The sequence below is a fragment of the Pteropus alecto genome, unplaced genomic scaffold, assembly GCF_000325575.1.
Source record: "Pteropus alecto unplaced genomic scaffold, ASM32557v1 scaffold43, whole genome shotgun sequence".
In the NCBI taxonomy this organism is placed as follows: domain Eukaryota; kingdom Metazoa; phylum Chordata; class Mammalia; order Chiroptera; family Pteropodidae; genus Pteropus; species Pteropus alecto.
The window spans coordinates 4,100,304-4,124,108 of NW_006435764.1; the positions used below are offsets into that span (position 1 = coordinate 4,100,304).

The following is a 23,805-nucleotide window of genomic DNA, read 5'->3' on the forward strand; positions in this document are numbered from 1 at the left end:
CTCGACACCGAGTTCACTGGCCCCCGTGAGGTCGGCTGCCTGGGCCGCTCTCTGTTTCGGTCACTGCCGCATCCCTGTGCGCTGTACGCACTGACGGGGCGCGAAGAGAGTGGACGGATGCGTGAATGAGCGCACGCCTTGCCCAGAGGAGACCATGCCCTCCCCAGGGCTCCCGCCACCTGCTGCCCTTGGCCCCATCTGCGCCCTGACCCCGCCCCTCCCCTGCAGTCGGCCGCTGAGTCAGAGATATCCGAGATCGTCATCATCCAGGGCGAGATTGACTTGGCCCTCAGGAACCTGCGGGCCTGGATGAAGGACGAGAAAGCGTCCACGAACCTGGTGAGCCGGCCTGGGGTCGGGTGGGCAGGTGCGCTCTGGGGTGGGGGCAGTTACTGGGCAGCCTCTTCTATGGGGGGAGCTGTTGAGGGGCTGGGGTCTCAGCGCCTCACGACTCACCACCACGTGGGCCCCGGCACAGGTCACGCAGCTGGACTCCGCCTTCATCCACAAGGAGCCCTTCGGCCTGGTGCTCATCATCGCCCCCTGGAACTACCCCCTGAACTTGACCCTGGTGCCCCTGGTAGGCGCCCTCGCAGCAGGTGAGGGGAGGGTCTCCAGCCCCACGTCTCATGTCTCATCCGCACAAAAATCCTTCCAAAACAAAGCCCCCAGAACTCCATCATGAAGTGAGCAGCTTCCCCCGCCTTCCCGTGTCTCTGCCCTCCGAAGCCGGCCCTGGGGGTGTCCCCCCGCCCCCACGTCTTCCCCATCTGCCCCTGCAGGCAACTGCGTGGTACTGAAGCCATCGGAATTAAGCCAGAGCACAGAGAGGGTCCTGGCCGAGGTGCTGCCCCGGTACCTGGACCAGGGGAGGGTGGCACTGCCCCGTCGGCCCCCATGTCCCACCTCCCTGCCCCTGCCAGCTGGGGAGGTCCAGCTGTCCCCAGGGCCGGCAGTGTCCCCTGAGCCACCTGTTGCCTCGCAGAGCTGCTTTGCCGTGGCGCTGGGCGGGCCCGAGGAGACGGGGCGGCTGCTGGAACACAAGTTCGACTACATCTTCTTCACGGGTGAGGGTAGCCCCGGCCAGTGTCCTGGGGGAGCAGGGACCTCCGAGAGCAGGGTCAGGAAGGCAGTGGGGGGAGGAGGCTGTGCCGAGAGGTGGGCAGCACCCCAGGTGGCGGGCAGCCGAGCCTCTGGGCCTTGGAGGGGTGGGAACCTGGGGCGGCAGGGCTGGGCGTGGATCTCAGATGGTGCCTGGGCCACCTGGCCAAGGTCAGCTGACAATGGCAGTCAACTCCCATGTCCCCAGGAAGCCCTCGGGTCGGCAAGATTGTCATGGCCGCTGCCTCCAAGCACCTGACGCCTGTCACGCTGGAGCTGGGGGGCAAGAACCCCTGCTACGTGGACGACGACTGCGACCCCCAGACCGTGGCCAACCGCGTGGCCTTCTTCCGCTACTTCAACACCGGCCAGACCTGCGTGGTCCCCGACTATGTCCTGTGCAGCCCCGAAACGCAGGAGCGGCTGCTGCCGGCCCTGCAGAATGCCATCACCCGTTTCTACGGCGAAGACCCCAAGAGCTCCCCCAACCTGGGCCGGATCATCAACGAGAAGCATTTCCAGCGGCTCCGGGGCCTGCTGGACTGTGGCCGCGTGGCCATCGGGGGCCAGAGCGACGAGAGCGAGCGCTACATCGGTGAGTTCCGTGCGCCCACCGCCGCACCCCGGCTGAGGCCCTGCCCCGCTGCGCCCACCGCTGGGCCCGAGTCTGGGCCCGACTCGAAACCTCGGCCCTGCGGAGCCCAGCTCAGTCCACGGCTCCGCTGCCAGGAGTCCTGGGCACCAATGCCCACGTCCCCGTGGTCTGGGCCTGTGACCCCGCGACCCCACACTCTGGCCCAGGCCCTGCTTTTCTGAGCCGGCCCCAGCGTCCCAGCCTCCGCCTGACACCGTGACCCCGGCCCTGGGAGCCCACGATTTCCGGGTCTGAGCTGTGACCACGGCCCCTCCTGAGCACCCACGGAGCTGTCATTACAAAGCAGCCCCCGGCTCCCGGGCCGAAGGGCTCAGCGGTGACACTGCTGCTCCAACAGGCTGGGACCTGGGACCTGGGACCTCGGGCTCTAGGGGTCTGAGATCCAGCCACCTCTGACTGTAAGACCAAAGCTGGGGTTCTCTGGGCCCCGCAGGCCCCCGTCCATGCCGCTTATTCCCTAGAACCCCCCGAGCCTGGAGCCCTGGGTCCCTGGTTCCCATCCGAGGCCCCAGCCCTGGGCTGAGCCGCCCCTGTGCCCGGGCAGCCCCCACGGTGCTGGTGGACGTGCAGGACACGGAGCCGGTGATGCAGGAGGAGATCTTCGGGCCCATCCTGCCCATCATGAACGTGAGGGGCCTGGACGAGGCCATCGATTTCATCAACCGTCGGGAGAAGCCCTTGGCCCTGTATGCCTTCTCCAACAGCAGCCAGGTGGGGGCTCAGGCAGGGCTGGGCAATAGAGAGGTTCCAAGCAGTCCAGACTGTCAACGTCCCTTTCATAGCCTACCCCATCCCGGCCACCTGGACAATGGCTCCCTGCACAGGGGCGCCTGGCACTGAGGGCCGGGGCAGCAGCAAACCTGCCAGATGCGTGGCTGCTCAGCCACCTGCCCTTAGCGGTGCAGCCTACACCCGGACAGAGAACCCCATGCCTGCCCGAGAACTCCCTTTTTTAAAACTGCATGAAGGTTCTGACGGACAGGCAGGACGCCCTCGGTGAATGGCGGCAGAGCTGAGCTGGGACCAGGCTGTGCGGTGCTGGTGCTTGCCACCCTCACCGCCGTGTCTTCCTCTCTGGGTCGAGAGTGCTTGCTCGGCAGAGTATGGAGGCAGGGGAAGCTCCTGGGCTCTTGTGGGTTGGCAGGGCCCCAAGCCCCCTTTCTGAGTGACCGGCCCACCACCCTGCCTGCCCTGCCTGCACACAGGTAGTGAAACAGGTACTGGACCGGACCAACAGCGGCATCTTCGGAGGCAATAAGGGCTTCATGCACTTGACTCTGCCAACCCTGCCTCTGGGAGGAGTCGGTGAGCTCTGCCCTCCTCCACCCTCCAGCCCCCACCCCGGGGGAGCCTGGCTCGGCACCCCAGATCCAGGAAGGCTCAGTTTTGCCTTCATTCGCTGTTCGAACTTGACCCAGGTCCTGGGCCTCTCAAGGCCTCAGTTTCCCTATGGGCAGAAAGGCCCTTAGGATGGCGTGGCTTTCCGTGAGCGGTGGGCTCCAGCCAGGCAGTGGGCTGCTACCGAGGCTCGGTGGGGCCGCGCAGCCTCAGATCCCCCCACTCCCGCACCCATGCAGGCAACAGCGGGATGGGAAGGTACCACGGCAAGTTCTCCTTCGACACTTTCTCCCACCACCGCGCCTGCCTGCTGTGCTCTGCAGGCCTGGAGAAGCTGAACCAAATCATCTACCCGCCCTACCCGGACTGGAAGAAGAAGCTGATAAACTGGATGTTGAGCACGCAGACCTGCACCATTCTGTGAGCCCTGCGCCCGCCCCCAGAACCTCACCCCCCGCCCCCAAGCGCTGGATCCACTGCTGTCCAGGTGCTCAGGGGTCGCTAAGTGTGGGTGTCCCAGCTGGGAGTGCACAGGCCTGCTCCCGGGGCTCCGTCTGAATAGTCTCCCCACCGCCAGGCAGGACCGCTGGGCTGCTGGGCCACCCTTTTCAAGGCCGAAGTCCCCTCTGTATCCTCCTAACAGATTCGTTGACCCTCTGCTTGGATATGTCTGGCGACGGAGCTCTCACCTACCACGAGGGCGGGCAGCTCCTATAGTTAGAAAGGACTCCCTTGTATCAGATCTGTAATCAGCTCCCCAAAATACAGCTCCATTCACACCTGGTTTAGGGAGCTGGGTTTGTCTGACCTGAAGTGACCTGATCTTGAGCTCAGATCTGGCCAGTCGTCTGAACTATGTAATCGATACGAACCCTGAGGATGTGTGTGGAATCGATAGGAGGGCATGAAACCGCGGACTAGTGATGTCTGCCATGGACCCGGGAGGGGGTTGTGCGTGCACGTGGTCACCGCCGTCATCCCTGCTCTAGACTCCCAGAAGCAGGTCAGAGCGGGCAGAGGCTAAGTCTGGCCACTTCGTCCGACACATGGGGAAACTGAGGTCTAGAGACAGGACAGGGCCGAAGTGAGTTTATGCAGGAAAGCAGGGCAGAGCTGAGCGATCGTGGGCTTTACGGAGAAACGCGAGGTGGGCGTCAGCAAGCACAGCATGTCTGGCCCGTTGTGTCCAGCCTCTTGCTCTCTCCCTAGTCCTCAACCTGGCAGCCCACTTCCAATCCTCATCTTGCTTTGCTGGGCTCCTCCCGCCCCCGAGCCACGGGAAAACTGGACTAGTGGCCCGAGGCTGAGGGGAAGAAGGGGAAGTATGACCTTCCTGCTCCCCTGGGAAGTGTTGGGGAGGTGCTTAAAAGGGGCTTATTGATGAGTGAAGGAAAGAATGAATAAAGAAGTGAGAGAATGAACAGACGGAAGGGTGGGCTTGTGGAGGGATGGATGCACGAATGGGGGGAGGGGGGATGGGGGGATGGGGGGATGGATAGGTGGGTGAGATCATGGGTGGGCAGAAGGGCAAGTGAGTGGCTGGGTGAATGGATGACTGAGATGATGGATAGATGGGCGAGTGGATGCACGAACTGATGGATGGATACGTGGTCCAGGTAGAAGCTGAGTGACCCATGGGCTTGGGTCTAGGAGAGCCCCCAGGCTCCCTCCCTCTGCCCTGGGAAGTTGTTTTCTCAAAATGACCACTGGGCTGAAAAGAGAGAGCCAGAGGAATTGAGAAGAACTGGAGGGTCTCCGGGCCGCAGTCTGGGCGGTGGGTCTAGCGAGCAAAGAACAGAAGATACCGCTCATTAAAGGGTCTTCGGAAATTCTCAGCTCTCACAGCACCTAATCTCGTTCCCTTTGCTCTCTCGGTCATTGGTTGCTGTGGTTCAGAGAGGGGACAAAGTCCCTGAGGGAAATGTGGCTCTGGGAGGCCACTAGGAGTGGGGGTAAGAAGGGAAGTCCCAAATGCCAGCCTCACTCTCGACTGGTAGAGCGAGTCACATGACTGCATCCTGGATGGAAGGGAGGGTAAAAGCAGGTCTGCACCTCTACCCTGGGCAACTGCTCAAGAGAAGCCACAAGTGTGACGAGCGTCATACTTGTCACTCGCCCTCCCCAGGTCCAGGTCTCTCATTCATGGCTGACCAGGCCCAGTCCTAGAGACAGGGTCATCCACACAGAGCACGAAGACTGTGTCCTGCTTTTTCTGACCCAGCACACGGAGGGTCCAAGAGCCTCGAGCTCCTCCAGGCCGCTGCTCTCTCTACCCAGTTCCCCCTCCCGCCCACCTCTGCCCCAGCCCCAACTCTGCTCGGGTACTGCCTCCCCCAGGAGTCCCTCCCAAATTCCAGACTGGCCTCTGGGGCCCCAGAGTGGCTCACACAGCACCCTACCCTTGCCTGCCGTAGCTCTGACTCCTGGGAAGCTGGGGTGAGCATTGCTCCTTGTCACATCGTCACCGAGTGCCTTTGGGCACACCCTTCACTTCTCCGAGACTCTCGTTTTCTTGTCTTAGAGAATGGGGTTCCCGCTCACTTCTTAGGGTTGGTGTGAGGGTTAGGTGGGATCACACGTGTCTGGGGTCCAGGGTTCCCCACTCCGGGATGTAGTGGAGTCCAGACTCATCTAAGCCAAGCCAGTGCTGGGCACAGAGGCCCTGGCAGCAGAGCGGGCAGAGGGGCCCCTGACCACACACCTTCCAGAGCTTCCGAGGGCTCTGTCATGGTCTCTGGGTCTGTGACACAGTCTCTCTTCGTCCAGCAGTCACGGCATTCTGCTGCCTGAGGCTTGGAGGCCATCCCAGCTCCCTTGGGATGAAGGTCAGCTTCAGGCCCAGATGCTGGTTCCGCTGTGCTAACTGGCCGTAGCCCAGAGTGAGCCAGTAAGAAAAACTACAATATGGGCTGAGTCTTCCTTCCACCCCCAGCCCGGGACACCAGGCCCGCCGGAAGGAGTGTGCAGGGTGGTCCTAGCACGGGGCGGGGGGTGGGGGGACGGGATAGAGGAGCAGGCTGTCATGAAAGGACTCAGTCAGGGCTTGAGCAGAGGCCAAAGGAGCAGTTGGAGCCTGGAGAGAATGACGGACGATCAGGCAGGGGGCTCTGAGCTACTGGACAGTGGCCCTTAGGAGTATCTCGCAGGTCACATGGCTCTCCTGGGCCAAGCCTTACAATTTTGTGGATGGGCTCAGGTTTCGACCCCTCTCTGGGCCTCAGTTTCCCAACTTCAGTAAAGAAGTTGGACCCGTTGACACACACGACGCCTCCGCCCTCCGTCACGCCAGGGTCTACAGCGTGTGTGTCCGTGTCCGTGCGTGGGCTGCCACCTCCTCTCCCTCGTTCCTTGCAGCTGCCTGGGCCTGGGGGAGGCCTTGGCCCCCATTTCACAGGCAGGAGCCAAGGCCCAGAGAGGGTCCTGACCCTCCCCACGTCACACAGCCTGTCGGGGGTGGGCGGCAGAGCCAAGTGGGCCTGGGGAGCCTTCTCCTTCCTGGGCACGGAGGCGGGACTCAGCGGGCTCCCCTCCAGACTGTTCTCACAGCTGTGACACAGACGCAAGTCGGTACACACGACACGGACTTGGACACACACATGTGCACGGCCGGGATTCGGGGCTGCTATTTCTGGGGGGCTCTTGACTCAGCGCCCGGACCGCCTTCCATTCGGAAAATACCCTCGGGAACAAGGGAAGCTGGACCCCCACCAAGGGAAGTGAAACTTTCCAGGACCTCCTGCTACTGTCCTCTCCAGAACTGGGGGCCCAGCACCTCCAGGGCAAGAAGTGCCCTGGCTTCCAGAGCCCCCCAAAATAGCGAGGTCTGCTGAGCAGCCCCTTCCTTCCTCCCCCAAAGGCCCAGCACCAAGTCGGCAGAATCCTGGCTGAGCCGGGCACCTCTCTGTTGGAGACCTTGGCTTCTGACTCACAACTGCAGAGTGTACTGGTGGGAGGCACGGGGAGGAAACAGGCTCACGCTCCACCAGCATCCATCGGTCTCGGCCAAGTCATTCCAGCTCCGAGAACCCAGGCCCCACCGTAAAACAAAGCAAGCTACCCGCCCTTTGCTGCCCTCCAGGGCCGGTGCAGGCGAAGACTCAGTGACCCCGATGGCGGTCTCTGCCTTTCCTTTGCTGCCCTCCAGACCCCAAGAGTGGGCGCCCCCACAGAGAAGCTATCGGGAAGCCTTGGCCCCCTGGGCGACTTAGCTTCACACTTCGTCACCCCTGCCCATATCAAGGCACTTGTTGCTTTGATGGGAGCCACGGTCCCCGTGGGTCGGGGTGGAGGGCAGGAGAGCAGAGGCAGGCCCAGACCTTGCGTCTGGTCGGAGCAGCTCCGAAGAGGCTTGGCCTGGAGGCACCTGGCCACTGGAGTCCTCAGCTGGTGGGCTTGGTTCTGGCCAGGGCTAAACTGGCCTGGGAGTGAAGTCGGCCTGAGACCAGATGTCCAACCTCGGCGCCGTAGTGCCTGGCATGGAGCAGGCACAGGGTGACCGTACTGGACAGTTCACTACCCAGTTCTGCCTATCTTTCCAGTGACGTCTGGGCTACCCCAGAGGCCGTGAAGGAGCCTTGGGAGGTGCGTGGTCAGGGGCCCCCTCTGCCGCCAGGGCCTCTGTGCCCAGGTCATGTAAGAGTCTGGACTCCACTGCATCCCGGAGTGGGGACCCCTGCACCCCAGACACCTGTGAACCTACTTAATGCTCACACCAACTCTAAGCCTGGGGCAGGGAGAGGCCCAGAGGGTGGGCCCAGGTGGGACACCCCCAGGGTCCAGCTCCAGCTCCACCTCTAGCGCCCTGGGCACCCTTGGGCGCTCTGTCCGAACACCAGGTACTACATCTGTGAAATGGGTCTGAGAGGGTCGTTCCCAAAACAAAGCAGGCTGAATCACTGAGTTATGCCTGTCCCTCGTGGGGCTGCCAGGACAGACGCGTGTTGCTGAGAGGGTGAAGGGGAGGGGAACTTTCTCATCTGAGTGGCCACCAAGGCACACATCTCAATAAACAACTCGCAGTGGCCTGGTCTGGTGGTGGCTCCTGGCTCAGTTCCTGGCTCGAAGGTTGCATTCCAAGCTGGCTGGCCCTTGGCTGGACACCTGTGCATTGAACAGCCTGTGCTTGGCAGCCCTCCTGGCTCTCCTGGCTGAGGGTGAGGGCTCACCTTCGCCCCAGGCCTTAAAGAGTCCCTACAAGTAATTGTCCAAGACCATGCACAGCTCCCCGGTAGGAGCCCTAACAGCTCTGGGAGGTGGGGCTGTCTCTATTCCCAGAGGGCAGAGGGCAAGGACCAGAGTCTGGCTGCAGAACCCGAACTCCACGGGCCATAGCACCAGCCAGTAGCAACGTGGGGTGGAGCTGGATGGGGAGACCCCAGGCTCCTGACCTCTGGCTGGATCTCAGCTAGCACCGCCCACACCCTGCTCTCTGCCGACTTCCTGCCCAGGGATCTCCAGGCCCATAAATAACCACCGGTCCCGGAGCTGCATACCACAGCCCTGGAGTCCCAGAAAGTCCAGAACCCCAACAGCAGGTAACCACCCCGCTCTCTGAGGCCCCTGCACTGGCTCGGATGGGCACATGGAAGGGGCAGGAAGGGGCAGGAGTGGCTGGGAACCCCAACACACCACAGCTAACGTGCCTAATGCCCTCCGCTCCCCACGCTGGGCCCTGGTTTCCCATCTTAAAGTGGGAGCATATCCTCTTGCTGCAGGGAGCGGCGGGCCTTGGTGGCTCCATCACCCCGAATGTCTGCGCCCCTCTTCTCGGCTCAGGAGAAAGAAGCTCCTTCTCTGCAGAGGGAGCAGGGAAATGGTCTCGGAGAAGGCGGGGGAGGGCTAATGGGGGCTGCAGGCACCAGGAGGAACAGACTTTGAACTGGGCCACTGGGGGTGCTGTGGGACTCAGCTGAGCCACCAGGCAGCTACACCTTTTGGCAGGCAGCTGCCCCAGCGGCTTGGACCTGTCAGACCTCAGGGAGCTCTCGCCACCGTCCCAGCTCCACGCTGCGCCCTGCACCCGAGTTGAGGCCACCCCGGCAGGTGCACACACCGGGCCCTGCATCCCCCCCCGCAGGATGTGCTCACTGCCTGTGCCCCAAGAGCCGCTGCGTCGTGTGGCAGTGACTGGGGGCACCCACGGCAACGAGATGTCTGGAGTCTGCCTGGTCCAGCAGTGGCTTCGGGACCCGGGGGAGCTGCAGAGAGCCAGCTTCGCCGCCGTGCCGGTGCTGGCCAATCCGGCGGCCACAGCCGCCTGCCGCCGCTACGTGGACTGCGACCTCAACCGCGTCTTCACCAGCACCTTCCTCACGTCAGTGTCCTCGCCACGGGGTGGGGGAGCCCTTGCCCACACCGAGGTCCTCACCTCAAACTCCCCTCCAGCCACCAGCAGGGCATGTGCCTCTGCTTGCAATGCCGAGTCTTCTTTTTTCAGTTTAGAGGAATCCAGACTGGTGGTACCTCCTCCAGGAAGCCCTTCCTGATTCCAGGCCAGGTCAGGGCCTCCTCTGGGCATCCTAGATCCAAGGCTTGCCTCAGATCAGCCCCACAGGTCAAAGCGACTTGTCTAGTGCCCCGACCACCGTTTCACGCCTTCCTTCAGTGGATAGTTGCTGAGCTCCATCTCTGAGCCAGGCTCTGGCCGGCTCAGGTGAGAGAATGGGGAGTAGGACCGAGGCACCGTCCTCTGCTTACTAGGGGAGACAGAGGAAGAACCGGCAACCACAACCCAGGAGGCTAAACGCAGGGGTAGGGGCTACACAAAGCTTCTACCCTGGCCAAGGGCAGTCAGGGAAGGCTTCCTGGAGGAGGCGGTATCTCAGCTAAACCCTAAAGGGCAAGTGGATGTTAACCAGGTGAAGGGAGGAGCGAAAGAGTTTCCAGGGAAAGACCCGGCAGGTGCAAAGGTCTGGAAGCGAGGCCAGCATGGCGCTTGGAAGTGCGGCTGGAGCGAGAGCTGATAAAGCAGGCAGGCAGGGCCAGGCTGAGGGTTTGAACCTTATGGGGGTGGGGGGGGAGCCAATGCGGGCCCCAAGGGGGGCAGGCATGCCACCGAGGCACGAAGGATGAGGCCTTGAGCTGCTCTGTCTCTCCCGCAGGGTCTGAGGCGTGACGGGTGTCACTCCTGTCAGCTCAGCCATGAAGTCTCTGATGACAGACTGAGACTGTCAGTGGCTGACAACCCTGTCCCTGCCCTTGCAGTGCCAGGGCCCACCCAGATGACCCATACGAGGTGACGAGGGCCCGAGAACTGAACCAGCTGCTGGGGCCCAAAGCCTCCGGCCGGGCGTTCGACTTTGTCCTCGACTTGCACAACACCACGGCCAACATGGGCACGTGCCTCTTAGTGAAAACGACCCACGACATCTTTGCCTTGCACATGTGCCACCACCTACAGGTGGCCCTGTGTCCCCAGAGTGCTGAGCGAGCGGTGGGGGGTGTTTCTCTGGGTGCTTGCCCCTGGGACTGGCCAGCTGCAGGTCCTCCAGGTCCTTTGGACGCCCCCCATCTCCCCTCCCCAAGAGCTGGCCCGTGCTTTCTCCATGTCCTCCCTCTGCCTCAGTTTCCCCTGGGGCCCTGACCCACCTATCTGCTCACAGCTGCAGAACCCAGAGCTGCCCTTCCTCGTCTCTGTGGACCAGCATCCTGGAGAAGAGACTTACGACATGACCTCGGTGGCCAAGAATGGAATAGGTGGGCTGTGACCTCTGGAGAAGTTAGCAGGGCGAGAAGGGCAGGGCCAGATAATGGGAGGTGTGAGGGGCCTGGGGTGTGGAGTCCCCCATCTCTGGGGCACCTGCTTGACCACATCCCTCCCGGTCCCCAGGTCTGGAGCTGGGCCCCCAGCCTCAGGGCGTGCTGCGGGCTGACCTCTTGACCAGGATGAGGGCCCTGGTGGCTAAGGTTCTAGACTTCATCCAGCTTTTCAACCAGGGTGAGACTCCCAGGACCTGCTGGGAAACTGAGGCCCAGAGAAGCCTGGCCCCAAGGCTAAGGAGTCAGGGTCTTGGGTGGGCTGGGAACCATCCCAGAGTGGCCCCCATGGCCCATGCCATCCCAGACCTGGACGGAGGGACTGGCTCACGCACGGGGACCCCCACCCAGGCACAGCCTTTCCTGCCTTTGAGATGGAAGCATATAGGATTGTGAGGAGTGTGGACTTCCCGCGAACCGAGGCTGGGGACCTGGCAGGCACCGTGCACCCTCAGCTGCAGGTGTGTGTGTTTTGCGGGGGGAAGGTGGGGAGACACTCCTGGGTCACACTCTTGGGAGTGTCAGAAAACTGAGGTCCAGAGGCAGGGAGGGACCACAGCGCCTCCCACGGAGTCACCAGCACCTCAGAATTAGGAGCAGGAAGGCAGTAGCCTGGGGCCCAACGTCCGGCCTCTACTGCCTCTCCCGGAACCCTGAGTGCGAACAAGCCTGAAACTCTGGGCCCCAGTGATGCTCACAGTGCTCTAGGGGACTCCCCCACAGGCTGGACAGCTTCTCCCAGCCATAGACGGAGGGAGGGGGTGTGGAGCAGGCATGACCCAGGGGTCTGCTTGGATGTGCAAACATTGAGCCCTCACTATGCACGCTAGCAGGGAGTCCCTCATTCCCCTCTCTAGGCCTCCCCTTCCTGAATGTTCCAGAAACGGGGTAATCTCGCCTCTCTCCTGGCGGGGAGAAGGTTGGGGAAAATGGGCAGCTCACCAGGTGCTGTTCTGCTTGCTGCCACTTGGGGTCGCTGTGGAACGCGGCCGCTTCCCTCCAGAGGCCTTTGCTTCCTGAGTCCCCCATGTGGCCTTCAGAGGGGAGAGGGACTTCAGAGGGGGGCCGCCTGCTCTGTCGGCCCCCGCCGCCCCCACTCGCACTTCACAGCTCAGCCGCTGAGCTAAGTAACCAGCCAGAGCCCCCTTCTTGCGGGCCAGAAGGGTATTCTCCTGTCAGTGGAACCCAGAAGGGGGACGGCTCCAGTGTCAGAGGTGATCGAGCACCTCTGAACCTCTGTAAGGATGGGGGTCTGTCTCAGGGGCCTCCACCTCCCCGAGTCAGCCCTCTTCATCCCCCAGCATGGGGGGGAGAATGACCCAGCAGACAGACTTGGCACGCACTGGGGCACCCCAGATGAACACTGAGAGAGAAATATTGAGAAGAATTTGACCCATCGGAAACATTCCAGGGGACCAAAGTAACAATTGTAGGAGAAATCAGAACTCGGTCGGACTTTTTTCTCTGCTTACTGCTTCGTGTCTTATTCTGAGGCATCATCTTGCTTGTAACAACATTTTGGTCGAGGGGCTCTGTCCTTTGAGCGTGGACAGAGCCCCTGGAGTCTTAAGCCGCCCCGCCCATCTCCTTGGAGAGGCTAAGTAATCACAGTCATTCTGAGTCGTTTCTTCCGCAATTTAAAAATTTATTTAATAAACGTTTCTATTGCGTTTCCTGAGCGCCAGACACTGTTTTAAGCACTAATAGCCATTTAATTTGAACCTCGGGATGATGGGGGAGGGGCTGTGGTTTCTGTGAAGAACAGAGAGGTTAGGTGACCTGCCCCGGGTTAGCGAGAGTTTGAACCCCGGCCTCCCTGTCTATGCCCTTGACCTGCGGGCTACACTTCCGCAATGTTGCTGGTCTTTCTGAGGTGACCGGTGTCTCCATTTCTAGACGCAGGGACAGCTGGCGTCTCAGCAGACACCCTGTCACACTGAGGGAGTGAAGGAGCGAGTGAGAGAAGCCACGAGCGAGGGGCATCTCTTGGGCAGTCCCTGCTGGGGTTGTCCCCACTGGGGCCAGGGCACAGGTCAGCCCGGCAACCTTGGCCCTTGGCTCTCCTCCCAGGACCGAGACTTCGAGCCGCTGCGGCCGGGTGCACCCATCTTCCAGATGTTCAGCGGCGAGGACGTGCTCTATGAGGGGGAGTCCACCGTATACCCCATCTTCATCAACGAGGCCGCCTACTATGAGAAGGGCATTGCCTTCTTCCAGACTGAGAAGCTCACGCTCTCTGTGCCTGCTCTGCCCGCCCTGGCCCCCACCCCCAGCCCAGGTCCCTAGCCCGGGTCGCACCTGCCCCACCCTCAGCCCTCCCAGCTGAGGCACGATCCCCTGCTCAGGGGTCCCCTTTGCCACCTGCTATATGATTCTTGTCACACCCTCACCTCCCTTCCTCGGTTTCCCATTCTATAAAGTGGAAGCTGTCCAGGGGTCCGTGGTTTGTGTCCTCTGTCCCCTTGGCCCCTCCCTGTGGCCTCAGGATCTGGAGCAGATCTGGGCCTGGACATGCTGTGTGTCCTGGGGCCAGTGGGAGCTGTCTCTGTGCCCGTGCTTATCCAGGGAAGATCTTATACTGTGGGTGCGGGGTCAGGGGGTGCAGACTTGGAGAAAGACTGTCCTGGGGCCAGCAGAGGGGGTTCCAGAGGCCATGATCAGAGTGGTGTCGCCAACCCCCTATGCTCTGGGGCTACAGAATCAGTCAGGGGAGCAGGGGTGTGTGCCCGTGTACATGCACACATGTGGGGTGCCGCATGAGCCTCCCCCAGATGCTGCTTCCCAGAGCCTCAGAGCCTTGGCTGTTCCTCTGGGTCTGTATGTGGCCAAGAGCACAGCCCAGATGTGCATCCCAGGTGTGGGATGGGCCTGATGCCCCTGGGCACTCCAGGGCAGTCAGGGTTGGGGAAGGGGCGACTCGACCAGGGCACACAGGGAGAAGGTGCCTTGGCGTGGGGCAGGGGGAGTCCTACCAGGGAGACAGAGGTTCCTCCGCCACCAATGTCAGGGAAGGAATGGGCACAGGGTCTGCTGCTGGGGTCCCCAGGTCCTGGCCAGGCACTCTGCAGGGCGTCCACGGCAGGACCGAACGGGCGGGCCAGGTGGAGCCCTGAGACCGCTGCCCACGCCCACCTGAGCCCAACAGGATGACAAGACATAGCTCCTGGTTGACAGCGGGGCTGATGGAGCCCAGAGCTCTGTCCTCGGAAGGCATCGCAAGGCATCGCTCCCTGGCCCCCTCCACGCTCTGGCCTGGCCCATCCGTCTCCCTGAGGCCACAGCTGCCATGCCGCTGCCTCCTGCTACTGAGCAGCGAGATGAGAAGGTGTGAAGAATTCCAAGGCACCAGGGACGGGCTGGCAGGCAAGATGGATGAGGGGGCAGAGGGCCAGGAGGCGCCTTCGGCAGGAAGGCTGGCCATCCAGGGAGGAGGCTGTGCGGGGAGGCACGCCAGCATGTGCGGGGTGGAGGGGGGACGTGTGGGAGCATGTGTATCCGTGCACACACACACACACACACACACACACGTCATGAGCCAACAGAACACAGGTTGGCCCACCCCTGGGGCTTCGAGCTGAGAAGCATGTGTACGTGCACACACACACACACACACACACACACGTCATGAGCCAACAGAACACAGGTTGGCCCACCCCTGGGGCTTCGAGCTGAAAGAGAGCCACCAGGCCATTCTGTCATCTCTACCACTTCCCACTCGCCCCACTGTGGGTCCTGGGGCAGGCTGGCATGGCCACGCCCCACTGAGCAGCCCCTGGGTGCCGCCGAGACCCTCCATCACAAGCAGAGAACTCCTCCCCGTCCTGCCTGGTGGCAACCCCCAGAGCTGATGCAGCCTTTCCCCACCGCTGGAGCAGGTGTGTGCCAGGGCTGGCCCCTCCCTGTGGACTCTCGCCCAGCTGGGCAGGCAGGCACCTGGGACCTAGGGACTGAAGCAGCAGGCACGCCCAAGCTGAAGAGAAGCGAGGTGTGCATGAGGCATGCGGCTCAGGGAGGGGCCAGGTGTCACGCTTGGAGAGAAGCAGCCCCTCTGACTTGGCCCCTCTGTGCTCCCTCTTAAGTACGGGCCTCTGTCAACCCAACGTCCCCAGTGCCAGAGGCTGGAGGAGGTGGGTGGGAGCAGTCGAGCTGGCCTTAGGCACCCCAGTTGAGCATGCCCAGCCCAGCCTAGGGTGCTCTCACCCAGTGCTCTGGCCTGGGGGCTAACCTGGGGTGCTCCTTCCCCAAGTGGGCTAACCTGGCGTCCAGCCAGATGACCCTCCCTGGGCATGGCGCAGGGATCAAATCGCCAAACAGCACTCTTAACTGAGAGCAATCAGCTTCAGGGGACCCCACCCCGTCTGCCTTCCTTACTAGTGACCCATGTCCCCTGAGTGCTCAGCCCAGGACCAGTGGGGGGCAGCCTGGACAAGGTGCCTCGTCAGGCTGGAGAAAAGAGACAGACCCGTGGGCAGAGCAGATACCGCCCCAGCCACCTCCAACTTGGGCCAGCCTCCCACCCTCTGGGGACTATGTAGGTCCCCTCAACCAGGATGGGGAGGGATTATTGCTCCCCAGGGTGCGCCTGTCCATTCCAGGCAGAAGAGATTACGCATTTAGTTCAGGTGGGGAAACCAAGGCTTGCGGACGCTCAGGGACCTGCCTGCGTGACACGGCTCTGGCGGACCAGGCTTCTTCCCGCCCAGCCCAGGGGCTGTGCCTCTGCCGGCACTTGCCACCGCCGCCGCCTTGCGTTTCCTGCTGCTTCCACGCCGGCAGCCCCAGGTCAGGGGTCCGAGTCCTCGTGAGAGGGCACCGACTCTGCCATTCAGCCCTCAAAGCTGCTGCCACTACTGCGGGCTCCCCAGCTTCCCCATGGCCCCATCGACCCCCCAGCCCCTCCTGTCAGCCAGGCCTCGGCCCCTTTGGGCCCCCCAGCCTGTCCTCCACCCTGTGCTTGGGCCCATTGATCAGGAATGGCTGGGGGGCTCCTAGCTGGGAGGGAGGAGGCAGGAGGAGGACTGGGAGGGGGAGAGGGAGGCTTCGCCACGTCAGAGCCATCCCACCTGCCCTCCTCCCGCACAGCACAGCACCGAGCCTGGAGCTGGCCGAGCCCAGCCAGTGGCCTCAGACAGCACGGTGTGCGGGCGGCTTGGGGAGGGAACCCTGCACGGCCCAGAGCCTGGGTCCCCACTGCAGAGACCAGGTTCCGGGCTCCGGTGGAGAATCAAGACCTGAGCGATCCAGGAGAGGAGGACGGTCCTGCCAAGCGCCCGGGAGCGGAGCGAGCACCCGAGAGCCAAGCCGCGCTGCCGAATGGACCAGGAGACCCGGCGCGGCTGAGCCCCCTCTCCTGTAGGCAGGGGCCCCTCGGGTGGCGGCCACGGCACCGGCCCTAGCTGAGCAGGGCTTCTCCAGGAGCTGAGCGTCCAGGCTGTCCCCATGGCAGGTAGGGTGCGGGCAGCTGAGGCAGCCCCGTGGGTGGGCTCAGGCTTCAAGGTGAGTGGGGCAGAGCAGGGACTAGGCGTGGGGACAAAGGAAACCCCACTGGTCCCAGGCCCTGGGCAAGAGGGTGGGGCAGGGGCATCCCAGGCTGAGGCCTTGGATCCAGTCAGGGTGGGGATGATGGACTCACAGCCACCCAGGTGCAATTGCAGGGTGCTGACAGGCGGAACCGTTCCCGGGAGGGCAAAGCCTTTACGGTGTGGGGGGCCTTGGGCCTGTCCCCTCCTCTCTTCGGGCTCCGGCCCTTGCATATCAGCAAAAAGGCTGAACAAGACCTGACTCGATGCCTATGGGAAATTGTCACCTCCTGATCCTGAGGGATGTTGGCTTTCAAAGGGACTGGGGAGAGGACAGCCCCCTCCCAAGAGTTCCTCTGGGCTCTGGGGGTGGGGGTGGGGCATTGACCGGGATGGGCAGGAGGCTAGTAGAAGACTTGGGAGCCAGTGGCCAGCCTGTGAAGACCCCAGAGCCAGAGGAGCCATGAACTTCTTCCCTTGGGACCCAGCACCTCGGACCCTGGGGGCTGGCATCAGTTATCCCATGTGGGTGTCATGTGGCAGTTGCCCATCTTATGGGCCGGTCCCAGGTGGTGGAGGTCATCCCCTATCCACCGTTCATGCAGCTCTGATGTGGCTCATTACTGAGCATTCCCCTCCCAGGCCCCAGGAACGCCACTTCTCCCACGTGGTCCTGGGCCCCACACTGTCACCAGGCACCTACGCTGTGCCAGCTCTGACCAGGTGCTGCCCGTCTGTTAGATCGTTAGACGCTCTCTCCCATCTGTCTGTCTGTCTGTCTGTCCATCCTTCCAAAACTCCATGGTTTTACCAGGCCCTTGGCCTCTCCTGGGACTGCTGGAAACTAATCGTCTGTTTTTCAGAATTTTTTTTTTTCCATTTAAAAATTTGTAATACTGTAAAATCTACATGAAAATGACCATTTTGACCATTTTTAAGTGTACAGTTCAGTGGTGTCGAGTGCATTCCCATTGTTGTGTAGCCATCAGTTACCACCATCTCCAGGGCTTTTTCATTTTGCAAAACTGAAACTTGCTGTCTGCTAAACACTAACTCCCTCGCCCCCCTCCCCAGCCCCTGACACCCACCATTCTCCTGTCTGTCTATGAATCTGACAGCTCTAGGGACCTCCCGTAAGTGGAATCATACAGCATTTGTCCTTTTGGGTATGGCTTATTTCACTTAGCAGATTGGCCTTAAGGTATAAACACGTGTCAGGATTTCTTTTCAAGGCTGAATAATAATAATGAATTACGTGTCTGGTTAGAGCACATTTTGCTTGTCCGTTCTTCCATTGAGGGACACTTGGATTGCTTCCACCTTTTGCCTATTATGAATAATGCTGCTCTGAACACGGATGTACAGATATCTGTTCAGGTCCTTGCCCTTGATTTTTCTGGGTCTATATCTAGAAGATGCCGGATCATATGGTAACTCTAAGTTTAAATTTTTGAGAAACCATCGTTCTGTTTTCCATAGTGGCTGCACCATTTCACATTCCCGCCAACAGCACCCGAGGGTTCCAATTTCTCCACATCCTTGCTCACTTTTATTATTTTGTTTTTGTTATTGTTTTTTGTTTTGTTTTGGTGCCAGCCACCCTTGTGGATGCAAAGTAGTATCTCACTGTCGTTAGGATTTTTCTTTTTAACCAGAAGGGTAGAGGGTGACAAAGCTTCTGGCCAAGTCTTGTGCTGGGAATACAGATCAAAAGACAGGATTTTTAGAAAAAATTGAGGAGGCCAGAGCTGAAAGATGGCTTCTGGCAGCAGGATTTGGGCACGTTTTTGAGGTCAGAGGTGGATGAGACCAATTCGTCATAATTCAGGGCATCTCCTCCCAGCTCAGCTCTCTTGAAGCAGAACCAGGCAATGGGGTCTCCATGGAGCCGAGAAAGAATTTCCACCCACCCCCCACAACTTCATGTGTCCTATCATCCATAACATGTGTCACTTATGAAGAGTCTACTGTGTGCCAGGCCCTACATGTGTCCTCACGAATCCTCACATCTGCTCTATGAGGCAGGTATTAAAAACTTCCTGTTATGGATGTGGAAACTGAGGCTCAAGGAGGTGAAATAATTTTCTCGAGGCCCCACAGCCGCTCGATGGCTCAGAGATTCCCTGGGGAGCCAGACAGGGCTGATCTCCAGCCTTCAGGAGCTTTAAGTCAGCCTTTACCTCACGAGGTGATGCTGAGTCAAGTTAACTGTGGGAATACACAGGCCTGGCAGTCAGGGAGGGCTTCCTGGAGGAAGGGGCACCTGAATGCAGCCTGAACGATGAGAGCTGGCTGGGGGGAGTGGGAGTGGGTGAGGTGAGCAGGGGCCCACACTTCTGTCCTGTCTCCCCAGCTTTTCTCTCTGCCAGCCTCGGGGTACTCGAACCCTCGGAGACTTACACCCTGCCCATGACCAGGTCCAGCTGGGAGCCCTGGCTGGTTTCTCCATTTCCATCACGCCCTTCCACCTGCTCCACAGGGGCCCAAGCCATGGCTGAACCCACTGGGCAGGGCCCCAAGAACCCACGTGTGTCCAGTGTGACGGTCCAGCTGGAGATGAAGGCTCTGTGGGAGGAATTCAACCAGCTGGGCACAGAGATGATTGTCACCAAGGCAGGCAGGTGTGAGCAGCGGGTGGGGGTGTGCGTGTGTGGCGGGGGCAGGGCCCAGGCTGGAGCCGTGTTCAGACTGTGGGCCCCGCCCTCCTGCAGGAGGATGTTCCCCACCTTCCAGGTGAAGATTCTAGGCATGGACTCGCTGGCCGACTACGCCCTGCTCATGGACTTTGTGCCCCTGGGTGACAAGAGATACAGGTCTGGGGGCCAGCCGGCAGGGGGAAGCAGCTCAGACCTTAGATGCTAAGATGGGGAAGTCCACACCTAGCTACACTCTGGAGAGGCAGGGGCCTGTCGGAACTGTCAGAGAGGCCTATCCTGGGACAACAGTGGGGAGCCTGGTGGCAGCAGGGAGCCCAGCCCAGGGCAGCCGACAGTCTCAAGTGGGAAGTAGGCTAGCCTGGGCAGGAAGAGTGGGCTAGCCCAGGGCAGCAGGTGTAGTCACAGGGAACTCAGGGCCCCATGGCAACCTTGGAGCCTCAGGCTCCTCATGTGCAAGATGGGGACAGTGCATGGGGACAGTGACGGCCCCTTTGTCCTGCCAGTCGTGGCTCCAGGTGGGGGCAGCCGATGAGGTGCCGTGAGGTGCAGAAGGGGCGCCCTCACCGCCTCACTCTCCTCCCCAGGTACGCCTTCCACAGCTCGGCCTGGCTGGTGGCGGGCAAGGCGGACCCGGCCACGCCCGGCCGCGTGCATTTCCACCCTGACTCACCGGCCAAGGGAGCGCAGTGGATGCGCCAGATCGTGTCCTTCGACAAGCTCAAGCTGACCAACAACCTGCTGGATGACAACGGCCACGTGAGGCCCGGGGTCCAGGGCCAGGGGCTGGTCCTGCTCAGGGGATGCTGGGGCCTTATTGTGACAAAACTTGGAGCTGGGGCTGGCTGGACCTTGGTGCCCGGCACCCCCGCCCGCTCCTGATGGTCAAAGCTGGGGTATTGAGCTCACCTGGCCAGGGGCTGGACAGCAGAAGCGACTGTCCACCTTTTGGGGAAGTGGGCTGGGGTGTGGGCTGGGGAAGCGGGCAGGTGGGGAAGTGGGCTGTGGTGTGGGAATGTTCTAGCAAACACTGTCCTTCTCATGGACGATGTTCACTGATGCCCACCACGAACCAGGCCTATTGTAGGTGCCAAAACACAGCGCTGTTCACACTTCATCAGACAGACAAAGGCCCCTAGCCTCATTGCGCTCTCATCCTGGGGCAGGGGTGCATGGTAAGCAAGGGACGCAGAAGACACAGAATGTAGTGTCTCAGATGGTGCTAAATGCCCAGAAAAAAAGGACCTATGGTCAGGGGCTGAGACGGAGATGGCCATTCCTTTCCAGGAGCCCAGGAAGCTGCCGAAGTGGTATTTGAACAGGGACCTGAGGAAGCGGAGGAGGGAGCCTGTGCGTAGAGGAGGGGGGAAGCTGTCTCAGGCAAGGAAAGAGCAAGTGCAAAGGCCCTGAGGCCAGAGAATGCTGGGCGAGTTGGGGGAACTACAAGGAGGCTCCCTGTGTGGCTGGAGTGAAGCGAGGAGGGGAAGGGGCTTGGGGAGAGGGGCTGAAGGTGGCCAGAGCTGATCTGCAGGGCCAGCTGGCTGCAAAGAAGAGCCTGGCTTTTACTCTGTACGGGGTGGGAGTCACAGGAGGGTTTTGAGGAAGGGGCGACATGCGGTGTCTCACTGGAGCTGGTGTGTGGAGAATGGGCGGAGGAGCCAGGCGGAGGCAGGGAGACCAGCCAGGAGGCAGCCGAGCAAACACAGGTGAAAGATGATGGAGGCCACACAGGGCAGAGGCAATGGGGTGGGAAAGCTGGTCAGATTCTGGATAGTTCTGAAGGCAAAGTGGACAGCCAGACGTGGGTGTGAGAAGGCGAAGCAGCAAGGACACTCAGACACAAAGGGCCTTCGACACAGAACTGCTGGCTCTCAAGTTCAGAGCCTTCGCCGTCGGCACAGTGAAGCGGGGGCAGCAGGCCCAGGGCGGCCCCTGCCCCGGGGAGAGGGGCTCCGGCCTCGGTGAGAGCTCGCTGCTGTCCCCCTCCCCTGCGCCCCCCACAGATCATCCTCAACTCCATGCACCGCTACCAGCCCCGCTTCCACGTGGTCTTCGTGGACCCACGCAAGGACAGCGAGCGCTACGCCCAGGAGAACTTCAAGTCCTTCATCTTCACAGAGACCCAGTTCACAGCCGTGACAGCCTATCAGAACCACCGGGTGGGTTGGGCCACAGCTCATGGGGCACTTGCCGGCCCACTTCACAGGGGCAGAGATGTAGGCCCAAGGCTTTCAGCCCCTGCATGCGCACAGACCCCTGCCCTGCTCTCCCTCCCTGGGACTCAGCGAGCACCTGCCCAGTCATTTCGCTGCCTGGGTCCCAGGGCCTCCTGATCGGAAGGTCCCGGTAGGACAGGATGACTGAGCCTGGGACATCACGGCCTTTCCCTGGCTCAGGGCTGGTCCCTAACTTCACTTTCTCCTCTGCAGATCACCCAGCTGAAGATCGCCAGCAACCCTTTTGCCAAAGGCTTTAGGGAGAGTGACCCAGACTCCTGGTACCATCCGACCCCTGCCAGTTCTATCCCACTGCCCTGACCCAGCCCCTCCCCCCATTCCCAGGCATCTCCTAAGGCCTCTGCTTCTGACCCCTGTTTCAGGGTCATGCCCATTATTTGTCCTGGGGTCCCACTGTCTTACTCTGAAACAGACCCTTGGCCTGGGTTCTTCACCTTGAGCCCCTGCCCCCATTCCTTCCCTTTGCATCTTCAGGATGGTGTCTCCACGGCCCCTGCTCGATGTCCCAGCCCGGAGTCATGGCAGCCTCAGCCCCTGCCTGTCGAAGGGCTCCACGGAGCAGAAGAAAGGTTAGCCCCCAGACCCACAGACACAGTGGGACCAGGGCCTGAACTGTGGGTGGGAAGCAAGGGGACAGGGCCACAGGGCCTCCAAGAAGGGGTTCCGGCATGCTCAGCAAGCCCACTGGGCACCCGTGTGGACAGAGAGGGGGAAGCAGAGGTTTCTGAGACAGAGAATAGGGCAGGGTCAAGGTGCTGAGAGCAGAAGTGGGGATGTCAGGTGGGCTTCCTGGAGGAGGTGTTTCCCCAGCTGGGCCTTGGAGGACCAGGAAGGGTTTGGATAGAGGGAGAAAGTGGGAGAGGAATTTAAGGCAGCAGGGAAAGTAAGAGCAAAGACAGAAGTGGGCAACTTGTGATGGGAGGAGCAGAGAAGCGGACAGGGCAGGCTGTGGATGTGAGGGGAGGTCTGGGGTCCACTTAGACTACTTCCTCCCTCAGACCCCAACAAAGCTCCAGCTTCTGCCTCCAGGACCCCTGCCCGGCTCCACCATCAGCTGTTGGCTCCCCCTGAAGCTCTGCTGGCCCCAGCCACCTACCGGCCTCTCGCCTACCCGGACCTGTACCCTGGAGCCTCGGGCGCTCTTAGAATCCCAAAGGCTCGACCGACACCATACCCCCTCCCCAATATCCAGGCTGACAGGGATCAGGAGGGCCTGCCCCTTCAAGCTGGGCTGGGGCTCCTGTCCCCTCCTGCCACGTGCCTGGGTTCCCACCAGGCCTCTCAGTGATGGTGGCTGCCCTGAGGACAGTCCTCTTACCCTGAAGCCCATGCTCTGCAGCCTCGCCTCTGCAGAGACCTCCTCCCTTCCCAAGGAGAGCAGTACAGGTGGAAGCCCAGAGAGAGGCCCCCTGCTGAGTCACTGTAAGGCTGGGATGGTGCCGGACTTGGAACCAGGCCCCCTACCTCTCAACCTGCCCCCTTCAGCCTTGGGTGTGATTCCTCCAAACCCTGTTTTATCTCTCCCTTATCCCCAACATTAAACCATTTGGCATGGCTGGTCAGAGCACTTCTGTCCCTGGGGTCGGGGCGGAGGGCCTCAGGAACGCCCAGACCGCAGTCCGGGCTGCAGACATGCCAAAGCTCTGCCGAGTGCAGCTGGCATCCCTGGACACACCAAGCGATGGTAAAGGAGGTGACACCAGCCCGGTGGAGGGGCTGTGGGGGAGGCTGACTGTTACCGCTCCCTGCCTATGTGCCCAGATGAGGACAGAAACTGCAGCTCAGAGAGGCACTTGCTCAAAGTCAAAGCAAAGTATGGTGACACCTACTGCTCCACGTTTAGATGCTATGTATAAGGCTGGGGTCGTCTGGTCCCCGACGAGCCAGTTCTGGGGGACGAGTGCAGAACCACAACAGGCAACGACTACAAGGGCCAAGAATGGGTGGGAGGAGGGATTTGAGAATCTGATCAAGACTGGAGACAGAAAAGCTTCTAAAGAAAGTGACATTTAAACCAACACCTAAAGGGGTAGAAACTGCGGGGCAGAGGGGTCAGGACGGGGGACATCCAAGGGCAAAGGCCTGGGACTGGAGTGGATCCCTTAGAGCGGTAGGGCGCAGCGTGCGCCACCCAGCGGAACCTGGCAAGAGGGGCCGGAGGGCGCTCCTTCCTGGGTCCCTCACGTCCTCGGCCTCCTACGGAGAGTCCCGTGAACTCCCTAAACGCCGACTCTGCCCGTCCTGGAGCATTTCCTGTTAGGTCCTTTGAGAAGTACGGACACACGCGAGCGCGGAGGGACCCGGAGCCCTGCGGGGCCTCAACAGCAAGACACCCTGACTCCCGAACTCCGCGGTCAAGAGGGGCGGGTCCGGTTGCTGGGCCGTGTACTACCCGAGATGCTCCAGGGTAGCTCGAGGACGCAGATCCGCGGACGGTCCACCGCAGTTCGCCCGCGGCCCATGCCCGCCCCTCGCCCGCCCCTCGCCCGCCCCTCGGTCGGCAGCCCGAGGTATCTGGCCTCGCCCCTTCTGCCCCCGCCCCCGGG

At 61.3% G+C, this 23,805-nt stretch overlaps 3 protein-coding genes across 3 annotated transcripts in view; all 3 read left to right on the top strand.

Moving 5' to 3' along the window:
• The window catches only part of ALDH3B2 (aldehyde dehydrogenase 3 family member B2), a 7,023-nt gene extending 3,505 nt beyond the window's left edge, over positions 1-3,518 (top strand). The window contains exons 2-9 of the mRNA XM_006911010.2: positions 229-339; positions 479-599; positions 783-874; positions 986-1,067; positions 1,310-1,696; positions 2,301-2,467; positions 2,962-3,061; positions 3,334-3,518. Coding sequence (XP_006911072.2) covers positions 229-339; positions 479-599; positions 783-874; positions 986-1,067; positions 1,310-1,696; positions 2,301-2,467; positions 2,962-3,061; positions 3,334-3,518 — 1,245 coding nt within the window. The remainder of the gene's footprint in view (positions 1-228; positions 340-478; positions 600-782; positions 875-985; positions 1,068-1,309; positions 1,697-2,300; positions 2,468-2,961; positions 3,062-3,333) is intronic.
• A 5,653-nt stretch (positions 3,519-9,171) lies between these two features.
• On the top strand, positions 9,172-13,135 carry ACY3 (aminoacylase 3). The gene is made up of 6 exons (XM_006911303.1): positions 9,172-9,407; positions 10,298-10,493; positions 10,696-10,789; positions 10,923-11,030; positions 11,201-11,310; positions 12,920-13,135. Exons 1-6 carry the CDS (start codon positions 9,172-9,174, stop codon positions 13,133-13,135), a joined length of 960 nt encoding a protein of 319 aa, XP_006911365.1.
• A 367-nt stretch (positions 13,136-13,502) lies between these two features.
• Positions 13,503-22,578, top strand: TBX10 (T-box 10). The gene is made up of 9 exons (XM_006911304.1): positions 13,503-13,704; positions 16,046-16,201; positions 18,722-18,989; positions 19,080-19,181; positions 19,610-19,781; positions 21,026-21,181; positions 21,452-21,519; positions 21,734-21,828; positions 22,258-22,578. The coding sequence occupies exons 1-9, from the start codon at positions 13,503-13,505 to the stop codon at positions 22,545-22,547; spliced, it is 1,509 nt and encodes a 502-aa protein (XP_006911366.1). The 3' UTR covers positions 22,548-22,578.
• Positions 22,579-23,805: the final 1,227 nt, after the last annotated feature.